This window comes from Eschrichtius robustus, chromosome X (genome assembly GCF_028021215.1).
Source record: "Eschrichtius robustus isolate mEscRob2 chromosome X, mEscRob2.pri, whole genome shotgun sequence".
NCBI classification, from domain to species: Eukaryota; Metazoa; Chordata; class Mammalia; order Artiodactyla; family Eschrichtiidae; genus Eschrichtius; species Eschrichtius robustus.
Window position 1 is genome coordinate 81,295,956 of NC_090845.1, and position 23,206 is coordinate 81,319,161.

At 34.4% G+C, this 23,206-nt stretch overlaps 1 protein-coding gene across 1 annotated transcript in view; it reads left to right on the top strand.

The window, feature by feature from the left end:
* PCDH11X (protocadherin 11 X-linked) overlaps positions 1-23,206 on the top strand; it is a 694,007-nt gene that overhangs the window by 74,904 nt on the left and 595,897 nt on the right. The window contains exon 3 of the mRNA XM_068533257.1: positions 8,580-11,075. Within this exon, the coding sequence (XP_068389358.1) occupies positions 8,580-11,075 (2,496 nt within the window). The remainder of the gene's footprint in view (positions 1-8,579; positions 11,076-23,206) is intronic.

Consider the following 23,206-nt stretch of genomic DNA (forward strand, 5'->3'; position numbering starts at 1 on the left):
TTTCAGATTTTCCATCATTAGTGTATAGGAATGCAAGAGATTTCTGTGCATTAATTTTATATCCTGCTACTTTACCAAATTCATTGATTAGCTCTAGTAGTTTTCTGGTAGCATCTTTAGGATTCTCTATGTACAGTATCATGTCATCTGCAAAAAGTGACAGCTTTACTTCTTCTTTTCCGATTTGGATTCCTCTTATTTCTTTTTCTTCTCTGATTGCTGTGGCTAAAACTTCCAAAACTATGTTGAATAATAGTGGTGAGAGTGGGCAACCTTGTCTTGTTCCTCATCTTAGTGGAAATGGTTTCAGTTTTTCACCATTGAGGACAATGTTCACTGTGGGGTTGTCATATATGGCCTTTATTATTTTGAGGTATGTTCCCTCTATGCCTACTTTCTGGAGGGTTTTTATCATAAATGGGTGTTGAATTTTGTCGAAAGATTTCTCTGCATCTATTGAGATGATCATATTGTTTTTCTCCTTCAATTTGTTAATATGGTGTATCACATTGATTGATTTGCATATATTGAAGAATCCTTGCATTCCTGGGATAAACCCCACTTGATCATGGTGTATGATCCTTTTAATGTGCTGTTGGATTCTGGTTGCTAGTATTTTGTTGAGGATTTTTGCGTCTATGTTCATCAGTGATATTGGCCTGTAGTTTTCTTTTTTTGTGACATCTTTGTCTGGTTTTGGTATCAGGGTGATGGTGGCCTCATAGAATGAGTTTGGGAGTGTTCCTCCCTCTGCTATATTTTGGAAGAATTTGAGAAGTATAGGCGCTAGCTCTTCTCTAAATGTTTTCTAGAATTCGCCTGTGAAGCCATCTTGTCCCGGGCTTTTGTTTGTTGGAAGATTTTTATTCACAGTTTCAATTTTAGTGCTTCTGATTGGTCTGTTCATATTTTCTATTTCTTCCTGGTTCAGTCTCAGAAGGTTGTGCATTTCTAAGAATCTGTCCATTTCTTCCAGGTTGTCCATTTTATTGGCATATAGTTGCTTGTAGTAATCTCTCATGATCTTTTGTATTTCTGCAGTGTCAGTGGTTACTTCTCCTTTTTCATTTCTATTTCTATTGATTTGAGTCTTCTCCCTTTTTCTCTTGATGAGTCTGGCTAATGGTTTATCAATTTTGTTTATCTTCTCAGAGAACCAGCTTTTAGTTTCATTGATTTTTGCTATTGTTTCCTTCATTTCTTCTCCATTCATTTCTGATCTGATCTGTATGATTTCTTTCCTTCTGCTAACTTTGGGGTTTTTTTTGCTTTTCTTTCTCTAATTGCTTTAGGTGTAAGATTAGGTTGTTTATTTGAGATGTTTCTTGTTTCTTAAGGTAGGATTGTATTGCTATAAACTTCCCTCTTAGAACTGCTTTTGCTGCATATGATAGGTTTTGGGTCATCGTGTTTTCATTGCCATTTGTTTCTAGGTATTTTTTGATTTCCTCTTTGATTTTTTCAGTGATCTCTTGGTTATTAAGTAGTGTATTGTTTAGCCTCCATGTGTTTGTATTTTTTACAGATTTTTTCCTGTAATTGATATCTAGTCTCATAGCATTGTGGTCAGAAAAGATACTTGATACGATTTCAATTTTCTTAAATTTCCCAAGGCTTGATTCGTGACCCAAGATATGATCTATCCTGGAGAATGTTCCATAAGCACTTGAGAAGAAATTGTATCCTGTTATTTTTGGATGGAATGTCCTATAAATATCAATTAAGTCCATCTTGTTTAATGTATCATTTAAAACTTGTGTTTCCTTATTTATTTTCTTTTTGGATGATCTGTCCATTGGTGAAAGTGGGGTGTTAAAGTTGCCTACTATGATTGTGTTACTGTCGATTTCCCCTTTTATGGCTGTCAGTATTTGCCTTTTGTATTGAGGTGCTCCTATGTTGGGTGCACAAATATTTACAATTGTTACATCTTCTTCTTGGATTGATCCCTTGATCATTATGTAGCGTCCTTCTTTGTCTCTTGTAATACTGCTTGTTTTAAAGTCTATTTTGACTGATATGAGAACTGCTGCTCCATGTTTATATGGTTTCCAATTGCATGGAATATCTTTTTCCATCCCCTCACTTTCAGTCTGTATGTGTCCCTAGGTCTGAAGTGGGTCTCTTGTAGACAACATGTATACGGGTCTTGTTTTTGTATCCATTCAGCCAGTCTATGTCTTTTGTTTGGAGCATTTAATCCATTTACATTTAAGGTAATTATCAATATGTATGTTCCTATTACCATTTTCTTAATTGTTTTGGGTTTGTTATTGTAGGTCTTTTCCTTCTCTTGTGTTTCCTGCCTAGAGAAGATCCTTTAGCATTTGTTGTAAAGCTGGTTTGGTTGTGCTGATTTCTCTTAGCTTTTGCTTGTCTGTAAAAGTTTTAATGTCTCCTTGAAATCTGCATGAGGTCCTTGCTGGATAGAGTAATCTTGGTTGTAGATTTTTCCCTTTCATCACTTTAAATATGTCCTGCCACTCCCTTCTGGCTTGCAGAGTTTCTGCTGGAAGATCAGCTGTTAACCTTATGGGGATTCTCTTATGTGTTATTTGTTGTTTTTCCCTTGCTGCTTTTAATATTTTTTCTTTGTATTTAATTTTTGATAGTTTAATTAATATGTGTCTTGGTGTGTTCCTCTTTGGATTTATCCTGTATTGGACTCTCTGTGCTTCCTGTACTTGATTAACTATTTCCTTTCCCATATTAGGGAAGTTTTCAACTATAATCTCTTCAAATATTTTCTCAGTCCCTTTCTTTTACTCTTCTTCTTCTGGGACCCCTATAATTCGAATGTTGGTGCATTTAATATTGTCCCAGAGGCCTCTGAGACTGTCCTCAATTCTTTTTTCTTTATTCTGCTCTGCAGTAGTTATTTCCACTCTTTTATCTTCCAGGTCACTTCTCCGTTCTTCTGCCTCAGTTATTCTGCTATTGATTCCTTGTAGAGAATTTTTAATTTCATTTATTGTGTTGTTCATCATTGTTTGTTTGCTCTTTAGTTCTTCTAGGTCCCTGTTAAACGTTTCTTGTATTTTCGCCATTCTCTTTCCAAGATTTTGGATGGTCTTTACTATCATTATTCTGAATTCTTTTTCAGGTAGATTGCCTATTTCCTCTTCATTTGTTAGGTCTGGTGGGTTTTTACCTTGCTCCTTCATCTGCTGTGTGTTTCCTTGTCTTCTCATTTTGCTTAACTTACTGTGTTTGGTGTCTCCTTTTCGCAGGTTGCACGTTCGTAGTTCCCATTGTTTTGGTTTCTGCCTCCAGTGGCTAAGGTTGGTTCAGTGGGTTGTGTAGGCTTCCTGGTGGAGGGGATTAGTGCCTGTGCTCTGGTGGAGGAGGCTGGATCTTGTCTTTCTGGTGAGCAGGTCCACGTCTGGTGGTGTGTTTTGGAGTGTCTGTGACCTTATTATGATTTTAGGCAGCCTCTCTGCTAATGGGTGGGGTTGTGCTCCTGTCTTGCTAATTGTTTGGCATAGGGTGTCCAGCACTGTACCTTGCTGGTAGTTGAGTGGAGCTGTGTCTTGGCGTTGAGATGGAGATCTCTGGGAGATTTTCACCGCTTAATATTACATGGAGCTGGGAGGCCTCTGGTGGACCAATTTCCTGAACTTGGCTCTCCTATTCAGAGGCACAGCCCTGACGCCTGGCTGGAGCACCAAGAGCCTGTCATCCACACGGCTCAGAATAAAAGGGAGGAAAAAAAAAGAAAGAAAGCAAAAGATTAAATTAAATTAAATTAAGAAGTTATTAAAATAAAAAACAAAAAATAATTATTAAAAAATTGTTTTAAAGTAATTTAAAAAGAAAGAAAGAAAGAAAGAAGAGAACAACCAAACCAAAAAACCAATCCACCAATGATAATAAGCGCTGAAAACTATACTAAAAACAAAACAAAACAAAAAAAAAATGGACTGGCAGAACCCTAGGACAAATGGTAAAAGCAGAGGTATACAGACAAAATCACACAGAAGCATATGCATACACACTCACAAAAAGAGAAAAAGGGAAAAAATATATGTATATATCTTTGCTCCCAAAGTCCACCTCCTCAATTTGGGATGATTCGTTGTCTATTCAGGTATTCCACAGATGCAGGGTACATCACGTTGCCTGTGGAGATTTATTCCACTGCTCCTGAGGCTGCTGGGATAGATTTCCCTTTCTCTTCTTTGTTCGCACGGCTCCTATGGTTCAGCTTTGGATTTGACCCCGCCTCTGCGTGTAGGTCGCCTGAGGGCGTGTGTTCTTCACTCAGACAGGGCAGGGTTAAAGGAGCAGCTGATTCGGGGGCTCTGGCTCACTCAGGCCAGGGGGACAGAGTGGTACGTAGTGCGGGGTGAGCCTGCGGCAGGAGAGGCTGGCATGACGTTGCAGCAGCCTGAAGCGTGTCATGTGTTCTCCCGGGGAAGTAGTCCCTGGATCACGGGACCCTGGCAGTGGCGGGCTGCACAGGCTCCCGGGAGTGGAGGTGTGGATAGTGACCTGTGCTTGCACACAGGCTTCTTGGTGGCTGCAGCAGCAGTCTTAGCGTCTCATGCCCATCTCTGGTGTCCGAGCTGATAGCCGCAGCTCGTGCTCCTCTCTGGAGCTCCTTTAAGCAGCACTGTTAATCCTCTCTCCTCGTGCACCAGGAAATACAGAGGCAAGAAAAAGTCTCTTGCCTCTTCGGCAGTTCCAGACCTTATCCCAGACTACCTCCCTTCTAGTCGTGGCGCACTAGCCCCCTTCAGGCTGTGTTCACGCAACCAACCCCAGTCCTCTCCCTGGGATCCGACTGAAGCTGGAGCCTCAGCTCCCAGCCCCCACCCATCCCGGCGGGTGAGCAGACAAGCCTCTCGGGCTGGTGAGTGCTGGTTGGCACTGACCTTCTGTGTGGGAATCTCTCCGCTTTGTCCTCTGCACCCCTGTTGCTGTGCTCTCCTCTGTGGCTCCAAAGCTCCCCCCTTCTGCCCCCCGCAGTCTCCACCCACGAAGGGGCTTCCTAGTGTGTGGAAACCTTTCCTCCTTCACAGCTCCCTCCCTCTGGTGCAGGCCCATCCCTATTCTTTTGTCTCAGTTTTTTCTTTTGCCCTACCCAGGTACGTGGGGAGTTTCTTGCCTTTTGGGAGGTCTGAGGTCTTCTGCCAGCGTTCAGTAGGTGTTCTGTAGGAGTTGTTCCACATGTAGATGTATTTCTGATGTATTTGTGGGGAGGAAGGTGATCTCCACATGTTACTCTTCCGCCATCTTCATGCCCACTCTGAAATTTAAATATGTAAACTAGCAAGTCATTTGTAGAGCTCTAAATATCTGAGCGGGGTTGGTATGTACAAAATCACCTGACCTGAACATAGATTTTTATTAAAGAAAAATGTGACATCTTAGAACAGTCCAGTGCAATAGAACTTTGTGTAATAATGGACAAGTTCTATATCTGTGCTGTCCAATGCAGTAGCCACTACTCAGATGTAGCTATAAGAACTGAAATGTGGCTAGTGAGACTGAGGTACTGATTTTTTTATTTTATCTAATTATAATTAATTAAAATTTAAATGTAAATACTTGTGACTAATCACTGTCATATTGGACAGAGAAGTCATAGAAGACAGAAGAGCAGCATGGACATTGTCCATTATCTGGTATGTATATCTCATTATCATCTTGAAAATTTGAAAAATCTATCTTTTAACATTACTGTCACTTCACATAAGATAATTAAGGACAGCAAACGTGCTGTTCTTGGGTTTTTCAACTGACATAACCCTGCATTCATTTGCTTGGGAAAGCAAAGGTCAATGCAAAATTCAGGCAAACACATAAGACTAAACTCTAAATATACAACCACAAAATACATAAACATAAATGAATAAAATTAAAAATTAAAACTAGCATATTCTTCTCCCCAGATGTATTATAGTCATAAATTGGATAATTGAGTCTGAAACTCAAGAACTTAAGATATTTACTTGTTGTTTTTAGGCTATATTATATATGCTAGCTCCCCCTTATATAACCTCTAATAATTCTTTATAATCTACTTTTATAGCCCTTATTAAAAATGTAATTATTTTCAATTAACATAAATCTATTAGTATCAACATCAGTAGATACTTAGATTGCTATTGATTTTCCCTCATCTTAGCTAAAATTTAATTTCCATTACATTAGCAAAATATTTTTCCTTACCACCATATCCCGAGTGCCTAGAAGAATGCTGTGACCATATTAGGCACTGAATATTGGCATGCGAAGAATTAACAGAATTGTATTATATGCCATGGATTTCTGTGAAGTTCAATTCAGAAGCTATTTTTTCTACCCACAGATGAGACATTCCAGATTTGAACCTTCCTAAAAGCCTTTTGAAATATCATTACAAAAATAAAATTATCATTAATCACTAAGTTTACCTAAATCAAATTAGAATAGTAAATACTGTATGTATATTTAATATTATTGTTGTAAAATTCTTTTTTTTCTTAAAGTAGATTTGCTAATTTTCACACTTGTAGTTAGGTATTACATGAAAAATATTTGCCTTGGCAAAGAAAAGGCAAATTGTTTATTGGTTTATATAAGTAAAATATTAATAGAATGCTCATTTTAGTTTATGAATTAAAACCAAGATTAATACACATTGGTTACCTCATAGGAAATTTTTTAAAAATTACATTGAAGCAAACTGATGATTTTAATTAATATTTCTGAAATGCCACCTTAAATTTCATAATAAACATTTAATTCTTCCATCAAGGTATATTATGGTCTGGATTTGAATAAAAGTTAGTGAATCTAAACACACACAAAAAATCCAAAAATGCAGAAATATCTTCAAGCAATTCATGAGGAAAAATGTAGCTGTACTTGAGTATTGTACTAGATTTTATGTAAGCAATTGTAACACTTTGATAAGTTATAAAAGATAATATGACCATATAATTTCACCATAGATTCTAGTGGTCCCTGAAAACCTGATATCGTTCATTGGTTTCTAACATTTAGGATCTTATTTTAGACACTGGTATGACAAAACAATGAGAAAAAACCCTCAGATGCTCTCCTGTTCTTTCAGGACAGAGCACATAGATGAGATCTCAATAACTGTTCTTCAGCACATGTCAGCAACTTTTATGTTAAAAAATATATAGGAGAATTAAAATTGTAGTGCATGGTTATGTGTGTGTGTGTGTGTGTGTGTGCGCGCGTGCATGTACGTGTGTACGTAAGGGTTCATAAATCAACCATGTACTAGGAATCTTAAGATCTTCTGATCTTCACAGCCTCCAGTACCTTTCTATCTTATTCATTTCTGTCAAAGTGCTACAGGTAACACTGGCTAGAACTGCCCCTGAGAGCCAGTCAACGCTATTCCTCAATCAGCTATCAAGATCACTGATTATCTGTGTAGGGCTCATCTTATTGTAGTTCAGAGAAGGGACTTTAAAAGTTTTTTATTTTCTATTGATAAATTGGACTTTATCAAAATTATTTGACTATTTTAAAGACTTAAGAGTATGAGACCCTCTGTGTGCTGATAAACAGTAGCACTTAAGAGAGCCCAAGCACTTTAAGAATTTTACAGTTTTATATTAATTGAACCACTTCCTTGAGGGTTTTGAGGGAAGCCAGAACCAGAGGAAACTGATTTTAAACATTCCCATAATCTGACTTTATAGGCATAAAGAAAATAGAGGTACTGTTCCTATAGCTATATATTCCAATTTGACAATTTGGCATGTTAGTTTCAGTCCATTGTGTGTGCTCATTAAAAAAAAAAAATTCGAAGTTCAATAACATTGTTCTGTTAATCTCCAAGAAAACGTCTTTCTTTTTTTTTTTTTTTTTTTTTTTTTTTTTTTGGCCAGGCCTCACAGCTTGCAGGATCTTAGTTCTCCGACCAGGGATTGAACCTGGGCCCCGGCAGTGAAATCACCGAGTCCTAACCACTGGACCACCAGGGAATTCCCAAAAATTTCATTTTTAACACCTGTTTCTATAGGGCAAAAAAAAGAAAGTCTATGTATTTTACACAAGGTTTTATTCTTATCAGAGTTTGCATATTTTCTCCCTCTGCCAAAGTTATTAGCTGTATTTATTAGATGTGATATATGCACTTTTGTCTTAGATGAATATTTTATACTTGATTGTTAGTTCTGGTGGTGAAAAGGTGTCCTAGACAACTGAAATCTACAGTAAGATATTTTAATTCATTTGGAGTAACCATTGTTAATTCACTTATAAGTTCATTCACCATGTGAAACTTAGCGATAATTCTTTTTAAAATTCTACATACTTCTTCCTTTTGAAATCTTTAATAGTTCACATAAATGTTACATTTATCACCATAAAATGCTATGACCCGAAAAGCACTTAGAACATCTTCTAGCACCACTCTAATTTCACAAATGTGTAGAGGTGTTAAGCATCTTGTTTGTGGTGACAATATTAGTTATAGACGAAGCTGGGACTTAGAATTCAAGTCTCTGGCACTTATTTCTGAGTTGAGCCTATGTCATATGACTTCAAGGAATTGAAAACTGGTCTCATTAAATAATAACATAAGCTAAAATGTTTCCTTCTATGTTTTCCAGGGTCAAAGTATTTTTGGGCTTGATGTTATTGAAACACCAGAAGGAGAGAAGATGCCACAATTGATAGTTCAACAGGAGTTAGATAGGGAAGAGAAAGATACATATGTAATGAAAGTAAAGGTTGAAGATGGTGGCTTTCCTCAAAGATCCAGTACTGCCATTTTGCAAGTCAGTGTTGCTGATACAAACGACAACCGCCCAGTCTTCAAGGAGAATGAGATTGAAGTCAGTATACCAGAAAATGCTCCTGTAGGTACTTCAGTGACACAACTTCATGCCACAGATGCCGACATAGGTGAAAATGCCAGGATTCACTTCTATTTCAGCAATCTAGTCTCCAACATGGCCAAGAGGCTATTTCACCTCAACTCCACCACTGGACTTATCACAGTCAAAGAACCACTGGATAGGGAGGAATCACCAAACCACAGGTTACTGGTTTTGGCAAGTGATGGTGGATTGATACCAGCAAGAGCAATGGTGCTAGTAAATGTTACAGATGTCAATGATAATGTCCCATCAATTGACATAAGATATATCATCAATCCAATCAATGGCACTGTGGTTCTTTCAGAAAATGCTCCACTCAACACCAAAATTGCTCTCATAACTGTTACAGATAAGGATGCTGACCATAATGGTAGGGTGACGTGCTTTACAGATCATGAAGTCCCTTTCAGATTGAGGCCAGTATTCAGTAATCAGTTCCTCCTAGAGACTGCTGCATATCTTGACTATGAGTCCACAAGAGAATATGCCATTAAATTACTGGCTGCAGATGCTGGCAAACCTCCTTTGAATCAATCATCCATGCTCCTCATCAAAGTAAAAGATGAAAATGACAACGCTCCAGTTTTCACTCAGCCTTTCATAAGTCTTTCTGTTCCTGAGAATAACTCTCCTGGCACCCAGTTGACAAAAATAAGTGCAACAGATGCAGACACAGGGCATAATGCTGAGATAAACTACCTGCTTGGCATTGATGCTCCATCTGAATTCAACCTGGATCATCGTACAGGCATTCTGACGGCAGTGAAGAAACTGGATAGAGAAAAACAGGAAAAATATTCATTCACGGTTCTGGCAAAAGATAACGGGATGCCACCTTTAATAACCAATGCCACAGTCTTAGTGACTGTTCTTGATCAGAATGACAACAGTCCAATTTTCACTCACAATGAGTACAACTTCTATGTCCCAGAAAACCTTCCAAGACATGGCACAGTAGGACTAATCACTGTAACTGATCCTGATTATGGAGAAAATTCTGCAGTCACTCTTTCCATCTTAGACGCAAATGATGACTTCACCATTGATCCACAGACTGGTGTCATCCGACCGAATATTTCCTTTGATAGAGAAAAACAAGAATCTTATACTTTCTATGTAAAGGCTGAGGATGGTGGTAGGGTATCACGTTCTTCAACTGCCAAAGTCACCATAAATGTGGTTGATGTCAACGACAACAAACCAGTTTTTGTTGTCCCTTCTTCGAACTACTCCTTTGAATTGGTTCTGCCATCCACTAATCCAGGCACAGTGGTCTTCACGGTAGTTGCTGTTGACAATGACACTGGCATGAATGCAGAGCTTCATTACAGCATTGTAGGAGGAAACACAAAAGGTCTTTTTATGATTGACCAAGCAACAGGCAACATTACACTGAAGGAGAAATGTGTCCTTGCAGACCTTGGTTTACACAAACTGGTAGTCAAAGCTAAGGACTTAGGACAACCTGATTCTCTCTTCAATGTTGTAAATGTTAATCTATTTGTGAATGAGTCAGTGACCAATGCTACACTGATTTATGAATTGGTGCGCAAAAACATTGAAACACCAGTGACCCAAAATATTGAGACAGCTGACACATCCTCACCATCCAGTGACTATGTCAAGATCGTGGTTGCCATTGTTGCAGGCACAATAACTGTCATCCTTGTTATTTTCATCACTGCTGTAGTAAGATGCCGCCAATCACCACACCTTAAGGCTGCTCAGAAAAACAAGCAGAATTCCGAATGGGTTACTCCAAACCCAGAAAACAGGCAGATGATAATGATGAAGAAAAAGAAGAAGAAGAAGAAGAAGCATACCCCTAAGAACTTGCTGCTTAACTTTGTTACTATTGAAGAAACTAAGGCAGATGATGCGGACAATGATGGAAACAGCGTCACACTAGACCTTCCCATTGAACTGGAAGAGCAAACCATGGGCAAGTACAACTGGGGCACTACACCTACAACTTTCAAGCCTGACAGCCCTGATTTGGCCCGGCACTACAAATCTGCCTCTCCACAGCCTGCCTTCCAGATCCAGCCGGAAACTCCCCTGAATTCGAAGCACCACATCATCCAGGAACTGCCTCTTGATAACACCTTTGTGGGCTGTGATTCCATCTCCAAGTGTTCCTCCAGCAGTTCTGATCCCTACAGCGTTTCTGAGTGCAGCTATCCAGTGACAACTTTCAAGACACCTGTGTCTGTACACACCAGACCGGTAGGTAATCCAACTTTCTAAGTAACCTTTCTAACTTTATTTTTTTAAATTATTTTCAATTATTACAGAATCTACTGACTCAACATGGGATCAAAATGATCATATTCTGCAGAAGTATCTGAATAAATATATGGATTCATTTTAAGTTTGGTAGAAAATCAGAACAAAATGACTCCTGACTGGAGGAAAATTGGGTGAGGAATGATGATTATAATAGGGACAGTGTTGTCTGTAGATGGCAGTATGACACTTCTTGCTAGAGAATATACTGGAAAAACTCCAAAATAAAAGGTCATGGCACTATCCTCAGTACAATTGTGTGCATGAGGATCAAAACAGTCATGGCTAGATACATCACAGTAAAGCCTTTTGGAATGTGATAAGCAGGTCTTAATACTTAATGGTATTGAGACTTTCAGGTTCACTTGGGAAAATCTGTGTCTACCCAAGATAATCAAATAGCATCAAGATATCCTCCCTACCCACCATTCCCCCAAACCCCCACAATGAAAAGAGTGTTATTTTCAGATTAGGAACTCACCATTTTTCTGGTTCATAAATCTGTATTAACACAATGTAGCAAGAATGGGATTAGGAAAATGAAGTCACGCTACTCACTCTCACCTTCAAGCCAGAGAATGAAATATATATGAGATCTCTACTTTAGATATCCATTTGAGTATTTGCATATTCATGCAAGGTATTAAGAACCCTTCAGGAGACATTATTAAGAGATAATGAGTTTTGGAAAATGAAATATGATTGCTTTCTCTAATGGGCCTGAAGGAAACTATGCATATATTAAGACCCAAGATATCTGTATACAATAATTTAAAAACCAATAAATTTATGAAAACAAGAGTTTATACAGTCTTTTTTATCTGTATTCCATGGAGAAATGAATGAAAATGTATCTAGAAATTCATAACTAAATTAAATGATTTAAGTATTTTTATTTCCTTAATAAAGTCAAGTGATAGAATTTATCTACATTTTTTCTCTAGAAGTCATGCAGCATGTTGGTTTTATTATTTTGTCTGTGTTACTCTTAAGAAGGTCTTCATATCAGTTTCAGTGAATAAAGCTTTTGAAAACCTATTTAGGCTTAATTAAATAGTAGTAATGTGAAAGTCAGAATAGGTTTCCTCTCACCAAAGTTAGAGATATTAAAGAAGTCTATCAGGATTCAAAATAACAATGAAAATAATTTACCATAATTTAGGAAATGCTTTTAAGAATTGAGGTCACTCATGGATTTGCATAGTTAAATTATACAATAACGTTAACCTTTCTCTCTTAATCACACAGTGAAAGTAAGATACTAATTCAGTTGTGGGTGCATTTTTGTTACAATAGGTTCATAATTATGCTATCGCAAATGGTAAAATAGAACCCTACTCTCTTTGTGGAGAGTTTCTGTTATGCTTTGAATGAGTTTATAGGGCAGTGGTTATTTCTACAGTTCACATGAGCCCCGTGGTTTCTGACCAAGGTGGATCTTAAATGGGTGGCAAACATAACAGATGCCTAATATCATCATGGTATGTTTTTGTTTTTATTTAACTATTAAAAAGGGTGCTCTCATTTTCTAATTCTCATTGCTATCATTTGGTTTTTTGGAAACATTTCTCAACAGAAAAGTATTCTTTATGAATACCACTTTATGTGTGTTGTATATCCTAATAGCACTTTTCCCAGGGCTAAATTTGTGACTCACTTAAAAATCTGTACAAAGGGTGGGGTTTGTGAATTACTTTTGCAGAGCATCATTTTTAATAGATTGGCTTGTGAAGTTAGTTAGAAGAGCAAATTCTGGTTTCAACTGTTTTTGAAAGCATGGATATGTTTTAAGAGCTAGACTTATTTTACATGAGGACATGAACATACAGTAAGTAAGGCATAGATGAAGGAAAAAAATTGAAGTGTTTTCCAAATATCTTCCTCTTTTATTGTTTTTTTTTTGATATTTTGTAATCCTGAGAAAGTCAATAAAATTAATAACTTTTTCATTCAGGTATTTTATTTTATTTAGCTAAGAAGTCTTTTCCTAAACACAGAACAATAACTTCATGAGATAGGCAAAATAAGGAAAGTAAATGCTAATAAGAATAAATTCTTGGTTATCATTTGGTTTTTATTAGCTAAAAGGAGTATCTTAGAATCAATGAGTTTTCAGATGACTTATTCTATTTTTTCTCATCTTAAAAAAAATAGGTAAATTGTATATTTTATGTCATTGGTTCACAGATGTTTCAGATTAATTACTAAATATCTTCTGGACATGAATTGGTGAACTTAGGTAGACTAATGTGATACTAAAAATAATTTGAATCCTTGTATTTTGTGCTACATTTGCGATGTTCTTCACCCTTTCTGTATACGCTTCAATTTCTGATTAATGCCAGGAGACGCATCTTATATTCACTGATGTTGCAGAATGCTAAAAAGTTAAGTGAGCACTGAAAAAGAACTCATGTATTTATAAAAATTCAAATACAGTAGGTGTCTTCTTTTTAAAGAAACATCATACATAATGGGGAAAAGTGTCAGCCAGTAAAATAAAAATTCATTGTTCCTTAAGGAAATTCTGACAGTGGAATAAAATATTACTGTTATCAGAAGGCAGAATTATATTCAATTGATTTTAAACAAAGTGAGAAATATATTTTCAAAAGGAGGGTTTAGGGTGATATTTATGTTTAGTTCATTACTTATCTGAATAGAAATATGAAAGTGAAGAAATTAAATGGTTCTAGGAGGCAGTAAGATATAAGGGGATTTATAAATAATTTCATGTTTTTAAAAAGGGAATCAAATATTTTCTATAGTTTTTTTTCCTGACTCTTGTTCTGAAAAAATATGGAACATTCGTTAGATAGAAATGTATCTATTGCACAAAACCATTTATACCTGGGGAATATGAGGATCCTCTTTGATATAAATTTTTACAAGTATTCTGGAAGGCATTTTTGTATGCATATATTATAGTAGAAATTAAAACATGACATTTAAAAGATGATCTTACAGTGTATTTTATATTAACGTCTTTCAGAGCAAGCAGATAGTGTTTGCTGCGATTCTAGAAAAACAATAAGAATAATCATTTTAGAATCAATTTTGATAATTGTTGTATAAAAGAGATACAATGCCAAAACGAAATCTTGCTTAACACAGTTCTCCCATTAAAATATTGTGAAGACTATACATTTGAAAAATAGGGGAACAAAAATGAACTTATTATTTTGAAAGGGCCTTCTGTGTACAAGTCACTGTATTAGTCATGTATTTGAGGTACTTCATTTCAAAAAGAAATAATTCATGGTTACATGAGTGTAGGTATTATACATGGATTCAAAATGGTAAGAGGAGTCTGAGTTAGCTTGGAATAGGCTTGGTATTTACTACTGTTACATTCCATAACCTTGATATTGTGCATCTGTATTTTAGCAATGTGAATTTTAGCCATGTAGCATGCTTGGCAACTAAGACTCCTAGAACACAACCATCTGATTTTGATAACATGTTATTTTTCTTGTCCTAGACTGATTCCAGGACATCAACTATTGAAATCTACAGTGAGATATAACTTTCTAGGAACAACATAATTCTATTCCCCTTCCAAAAAACTCCAATGATTTGTGATTTCAAAATTTGGCTAAGATCATTTATCTTGTAATCTGGATTTCCCACTATAAAAGCAAGCAAAACAAAAACCACCTTAAAAATTATGTCCCACTGAACACCATGCTTACTTTAGCTGTAATCTTGCAATCGAAATTTTAAATTTGTGGAAGGAACAGTGCAGTGTGATAAAAAAAAGTTTTATCATGCTGTTTCTCGATTTGCTTCCTCTGAATGCCAACAAGTGTGATGTAATATAATGTGTCTTGATGTACAAACTGATGGTTAATGTATCAATCATGAAGCATGGAATTACTTGCCCTGTCTGATTGCTGAAGAATTTAAACATCATCTCCGGGAGTTTGGAAGTGAAGCTGAACTATCCAAGCTACCCTCTGAAAGGTATCCAAGGGCAAGAGATTTTCTTTAATATCAAAAATACAAACAGCAACAACAAAAAAAAACACTTAAGATCATTTTTTGGAAAATATTCACTACTATAGTGTTGTTGAGAAAATAATTATAATTATCCATCACTCTGCTGAAAAGTTAGATGATATAAAATAATTTTAATGGGTTTTTATGTTGATTGTAATCATGTTGTTCCACTACTTTAATCATTAAAAAATTATTTTTGTTGTAATCATGTTTCTTTTTTTCTATAAATACTGAAAAAGAAAGAAGTTTTTCTTTTCTATTTTTATCTATCAAAAGAAGAATGTAAAGTTCTTTATACTCCCTGATATTTTGGGGAAAAAAAGTACTGATGTTTGTTATATAGTGAAATGTAATTCCGTTCATATGTAAGTAGAGACAAGGATTTAAATAGGATATTTTGAAAGATTTTATCTTAATTTTGAAACTACCTAGGAAAATATAAGCTACTAGAGTCAAACAGCTAAATAGATCTACATAATATCTCTGGCATTAAATTACTGAATATATTTCATTGCTTTGAGTAATTTGGCCTTTAACTCATTCTTCACAATATGTTGATTAATCAATTTCCTACACAAATGACTAAATGCCTCAAATTTGGTGTACATTAAATTTATTGAGGAAGGAATGATGTGTCCCAATTTTACATTGTATTCTTTAAGCTGCTTATGACTTACTAACAGTACTAACAGAATTTTTTTAAAAGCGTGATTTCTTGGGGTTAAAAGGGAGTATAAAGGACCTTTATAATCACGACATAACATATGTTTCCTGGATTCTCATTCAAATGCTTCATTGTGTATCATTTTACCTTGCAAAGTGTGGATAGGATTTGGTCTATTATGTATGTGCATTAAATTAGTGTATTATTTGAAGTGTTCCTTGGTGTAAAGGTATTTAGAAGAGACTTATGCTCTATTTAGCATTTCAAATTAGTGTAATTCTTGGATATTTAATATATAGGCAATATTTTTAAAAGATTTCTGTTAAAATTTAGCATTCCCATTTACTCAGTACAGAATCTCTGGTACCTCCAATAATGTCAAGTTCCTTGAACATGCTTGCTGTCTGGCTTTTTAAACATTACTTAGTTAATTATAATGACTGTAAGTGTAACTGTTTCACTGGTAATGAGAAATGTCATGTAAATTACGATATTGTATTACATACTTATAAACAACTATTGTAGAAAAATACTTAAAATTAAATTTTACCTTTGTGAAAGTTATTCATATAGGGTAACTTTATAATCTCTCCCCTATTTCTTCCTGATAAACTAAATATTTCAGTTTAATTTCAAGGAATGTCAAAATTGAGCCAACTTATTATACCTCTAGAGTCAGTGCCCTGCGGTACCAAGACGTACTAAGAGTAGGAGTTTCCAAAATCCATAGTCTCACTTAACTGTGAAAAAAATTATGATGCCCAAGAAAATGAATCAATACTTCACATGTCCCATGGTAAACTAGTGTGGCTTCATGACCATTTGTATATGTAATTATTATATAAATGCATTTTAAGTGCTTGTGTCATGACCACCCTGGTCTCTGGTTTTCCACACATTCTGTGAGCTAGAGGAGAATACTTCATTTTTCTTCTACTTCAGCGACCCTTTCCTTTAGGCCTGTGATAAGGAAAACTCCTAATCACTCCTTTGTATATATGAAGATGAAAATGTCTTGAAACAGTTACCCAGAATCTCTTTTAAAAATTCCTCAGTATTTTTATGGGGATCATCTTTGCAGAAGATGAAAATAGAAACTTTATTTTTAAAGCTGCAAGTGATTCCGTCACTCAGAATATAATTTCTGTGAGAAAGGAACTTCTCAATTGATTTCTTTCCTGCTCTTTGAGGCTAAAATATTTACCCGTATAAACCAATGATGATTGAGATTTAACTGTATCTAAACTTCAGCCATAGATGAAAATGGATTCTGCTTTTGATTATTAACTACCCTTGATCTGTCCTTTGCTTATGCTTGAGGAAATAATATTAACATTTGAGAATAGTATGGACGGCATTGAAACTAATTTTCCACAAAAGCCAGAGAGGACAAAACTATGTATTTTCCTCTTGGTTCCTTCTTATCAGTTGATTTGATGATACTTTTAATTTAATTATTGGTGTTATTACATGTTTGGCTTACAAGGTCTCAGATATCTTCCCATCTCTTGTGTTGGTATTAATGGACTCCTAGAATATTCTCAATGAAGTGTCCTTGATGGTCTCTCTTGTTCTTATTCTAGTCAGTGAATAGAGAAAAACAGAAGGAAAGCAAATCTTAAGACTAGTCATCAAAGAAACTTTTAGGGATTACCTAATCGATTAACTACAATGTGCTGTATACTTTCATCCCTGCAAACACTCAAAGGAGTATTACTTTCTTTTGATTAAAATCCAAAGTGTATAAATTGAAAAAAAATGCTGAAATACATTTCCTCATTTTACATTAAATATAAAAGTTTATTTTTAGAAGTAGGGTATTCAAGCTATTACATTTCTTAAGTTATTTTTATTTTCAATGATTTAAATTGAAAATTTTATAGAACAGTTTTAATTCTATCCATTAATTAATCTTTTATGTATACTTCTGTTTTCTCTGCTGACCATCCTGTTCACATTATCAATGTGAACACATATACTTTAGAATAATTTTTAAAAGCTGAACTTATATTCAATCAATCATTATTTCATACAATATTTACTAATCCTTTCTTTTCAACACAAAACAATGCTGCCACATTTTACAATTTTGTCACCTGCACTCGTCACTGTTTAATTAGATTTTGTAAGTGTCCGTCTAGCTAGGTGTGATTTGAAGCCTGATCTCAACAGAAGTGCTACAGGACAAGCAGAGTTTAAGTAATCTTATATGAACTTAATCTACACTGTGTAAATGCTTCCTATAGGTGCTCTTGTGTAATAGACTTTTTTCTTTAGGTTTTGCTTAGTTTCTGTCTATTTTTATTGTTTAGATTTAGGTTTCTAGCATATTCAAAGGTGCTGTGATAATATAAAGCTGTATGTGTTGTATATAATTATTACTTTTAAAAAGAACTAATGTTCAATTTGTTTTTTCGTGCATTATGTGTGTTCATACATAACATCCGTGGTTTTATGTGGTATTTAGAATTAGGAGTGGACTTTTTAAAATTGTAGAGTAGTCATAGGCCTTTATTTTTATTGAACAATGCAATATACATTTGTTGTAGAAAATTCAGGAAATTGTAGATAGATTTTAACTGTATCTATGACAATTTGATGAAGAATTTTAAAACTATTTGTTTTTACTTCAGGCTATACCAGTAAGTTTTTCTTTATAATTTACTTAGTAATTCTGTTTAACCTTTGGAAGTGGTGCACTTTAAAATTACAGAAGTATTCTGCTCTTTTTATATTATAAACTATACATGCAGGATTTTTTACACATAGTGGTAATTGACTTAATTATTACGCATATTGTTTATTTTTATAGATGTATGATTAGACAAATTTATGAAATAATTGAGTCTGATTAGTTGATAGTAAACTAAAGAGGCATACTATATATCTCCACCATGAGACTAATCTGCCCTCAGTGAAAATATCAAGTCATGATGAAAAAGCTTTTCCGTTAAAAAGAATGCCATCTAAATATCTGCCAAAATTTCCCTTAGAATGAACAACCAAGTTATCCATTATAATTATTTCTAAAAAGCCTCGTAACCAACTCTTACCTTTTTCAAATTCTAGATATTCTCAATTAAAATTTTATTAACTCTCCCATTTCAAGTGATTAATTATATTTAATTATCCACACATACACTGGTACTATCCAATTAGGAGTAAATCTTTTTCTGTGAAGTGAAAAAAATCACATTCCATTAGGTTTCAGATAGTCAAATTGACATAATAATGGAAATGAAGTACTTCAATGAATATTCTAGACATATATGCACTTTTCTCCCTTGTCCTGGAGCCTTATATTTATTAATTATTCACTGATTTACTTCGCAAATGTTATTCTCTTAGAAATGCACTTTAAAAGCATTTTCATTTTTTGTCTTGACACTTGGTAAAAACGTTAGATAACAAAATAATACTTTCATTAGATACTTAGAGAAAATTTGAATAATACCACTTTTACTCTCTTTGGTGGTAGTAGAAGTAAACAAATGTGCAACACTGGTGACAAATATTATTTTCAGAAGTCTGCAAAATAAGCTTTAAAATGTATTTACTCATCTTACTACATATCAGTTTTAACCTCAGATTCAAAATCAACACAGACCACTATTTCAATGATACTTTAAACAGAATTGCTCATAAACACTATCACCTTACACAAAAATGTTTCCTGTAATTCAAGTATACAGCTCAAATAGTTGTTCAGTGTCACAACCTCGAAGTAATTAAACAGACACACACACACACACACACACACAAGAACAAATTTGATCAGCTCTTTTGGTATGTAAACACAGACCTAGTCTCATATTCAGGGTGGGAAAAAACACACAAAATGGAATTGCATGGATGCTGGAAAACTAATTTATGAACTCCTAAATGAGAGATTATATTTCATTACTAATTTTGTTTATTTGATCACTCATTCAGAACTATGTATTGGGTGCCTTTTTTGTAGATAATTATATACATTATTTATGATGTTCAGATTGAATAAGTACATATTTTTCACACAAATATAGTTATTCAAGAGAAGGTGCTGAGTTCTCTTCCAGATAGGTATCGTAGTTTTGTCTACGTGATACTAAAACATCTGGAGGCAAAATACAATTTTTCACTGAATATGGGGATATTTTGTCTACCTGACAAAATTGACTCCATAAAGATGAAGACTTTATCTAGTACTACAAAATGATATTATAATAGTTTCATTTTAGATAGGAAAAAAGAATTTGACATGCTATATAAAGTTAACATTATCTGAACTAGAGCAATTGATAACATTTAACAACAAAATTCTACATGGTGCTACAATTCAACTTCACATATATAAATTTGAGTTGTTTGTAAGACTATACACACATTTATTTCAAGATGCATACACACTGTAGAAATGATGAGGTACATACAATTAAGTCATTTTAGGTGTGAGACTTAAAAGACAACCATACCAAACTCTTAAAATTAAGAGACCTAATTTTGAGTCTAGAGGAAAATTCATTTTAATTTGATGTTTATGTAATTCTAAAACAGTGGGATGAAAATGGGTTAGGGTATATATAAGCATACATATGTTTGCGTATATGTGTGTATATTTATGTTTTTCAAATTTCTAGCAGAAAAAAGTAATATAAACTTTAAACTAAAGACAACTTGTTCAAAGATCATACATCTATATTTACAATGTTATTCTCTGTTCTTTTAAACTCATGCCTCACTTCCAAACTTTAATCATCCTTTATCCCTTATATCACCCTACATAGCACCTTTTATTTAAAAAAACTCTTGCCACATTCAGTGCATTCTGAATATGTGCTCATGTGTTTTTTACTTTCAAATTATTTTACCTCTAATGTAACTGCAGTACTTCTTTTCATAAAGTTTCCCTGTTTTCTGAAGGATCACAGATCCAGTAACATTAAATTATAAATTAAAAATTAAACTATTTTTCCTATCTAATTACCAGTGTAGATTCTACTTCTCTTCCACACAAAAAAGCTAAGATAAATTTGCCTTCAGTAATAGTCAACTTCTGCTCAGTTGGCATAACTAAAACATATGTAAAAGAATCCATTAAAATAATTATTTTTATTTGCATGAATACCTTATTTAATTTTAATACCTCTGAAACCAAAACAGAGATAAGTAATTCTCTGTTAGTGCTCTGTACAATGTCAGATTTTCAGTTTCATAAGTCTGCAGCTTTGTAGGTTTATGTTTCCATCAAAGGCTAAGATATGGATTTGCCATAATCATATACATGCATACCTACTTATCTATGTATGTGTATACACACATACACTTTTATAAACAGCTTGGTGTGAACTATGGATTGACGTAAATCATGGAAATATTTGTGAGGATAGATTCGGTTTTTAGATTGGGTAATGTGTACAATTTATTATCATTTCTGGTTTTGAGTGGAGCTAGTACTGCGAACTGCCATTGAAGAAAAGCTGTGTAAAGTAACATTAAAATTGTGAAGATTTAAAATACAAGAGCAGTCACAAACAGTCACTCTTAAAATTTTGTTTTTGCTTTGTTATTTGTAGCTGTAATTTTAAAAAAGAATAAACAGGTTTTTGTGTGAATATGTTAGAGTGAATATTATAGGGTATCTTTCAACTGGAATACATGTAGTTACTAACACTGGTTGTATTTGATGTATTTTCAGTGCATAAAGTGTGTGTAATCTGTATTAAGTGAAATACCTATAAATAAAGTTATTTCTGCATTGCAATAACATATCTTCTGATATTTTTTGAAGCGCTTGTTGTCATCAGGGGCTACCAATTTCATTAACATCATCAAGGATCCTAAAATAATTTTTAGCACACTAACATCCTACAATTTCATGGTATAGTTCATTATCTGTGTTGTGTTAACCAGAACTTTATATATTGGCATTCCTGATCACTAACATTGAGAGATAACTGGTCCAAAGCAATGAAGTGGATTGAAGTGACTCATATTCAACTAAAGTTTTAGTTTTGTGCATTTTATTGTACTCAAATTCTTTGAATATTGGTAATATGGTACCACTTATTAACTATTGTTTTTCATAGAACATGCTATAGATAATGGAGTTTACCATGAGTTCAAATGAGATAAATTAAATATTTCTTAAACTCCTGCTATGAGCAAAGCAATGTAGAGAATGATGGTGGTTATGGTGAGGGATGGGGTATTAAGGGGTAGAGATGTGGTACAATCAAGGTTCTCCCCTGGTTTCTATTAGTGTAAAAAGCCTTTTACCCAACAAGTTTAATTGAAAGTATGTTAAAAAAAAAAAAAAACTTTCAGCTTTTCTAGTGCAGAAAATCCCTGACTATATAAGGTTTAAAAAAAAACAAAAGAAAGAACAAAAAGAAAAAAATTTAAAAGTTTTATCATAATAATTAGGAGGGTGTGTTTGTGTGTGTGTGTGTGCACATGTGTGTGTGAATATAGCTAGTAGAGTATCTTACAGGTATGTATTACGTATTCATTCCAAAGTTCTTGAAATCTGAACTGAGCAAGCATATACTTAACCCATTTTAGGAAGCACCTTAAAGTCATCAACACTTTCCCGAATCACATCCAAATAACAACAAAATACTGTTGATCTTGCCTCTAAAATACCTCAGACATTTCTCCCTTTACACTTACTTATTCAGGTCTTCATCACAAGTTACTGGTTCCACTACTAATAGGTTGTCCTGCTTCCTAGTTTCATTTGTCCAATTTATTTTCTACCCTGTACCCAGAACACTTCCTAAAACACAGATCTGATCAAGTGAAGCCTATGAGAGAAAAGCTTCTGAGTCTTTCCCCATGGCATATAGGATAAAACCTTAATTACTCTATTTTTCAAGGATTTTACAATTTTAATCAGGTCTCCTTGCTCATCCTTATCTCCTACTACTCCATGCACCCCACATTTTTGTCTCACCTACTACTTCTTGTTCCTTGAATATTTCATGCACTTTAATGCTTCCATAAACCTGAACAATTTACCAGAATTACATTAAGCACTTCCTTTGGTTAAGATTCTGTGAGGACAACAAAAATAACTAAGCCATGGTCAGTGAAGTAGAAGTGTAATTGTGGAGATAATGTAAGAAAACATACTTTTAATAGCAGAGAGAATATGATAAAAAAAAATGAAAAAATGCTACCTGTGATTTTATTAAAAATGAAAGAAGCCTGGATGGTACCCTTTTCTTCAACATCTTATCTGTTTCTTAACATTAACCTTACATAATTCTTGTGAAATGAAAAGCCTCAACAAATGGCTAGGTCATATAGCTCTTCAAACAGTAGTTGCCGGAAACTATTTCCAGAAAATTGATGTTACATCATTTTTCTTCATTAATCTTAGAAAGATTTTTAAATATTTACCTCAGATACTTTGATTCTTGTTACA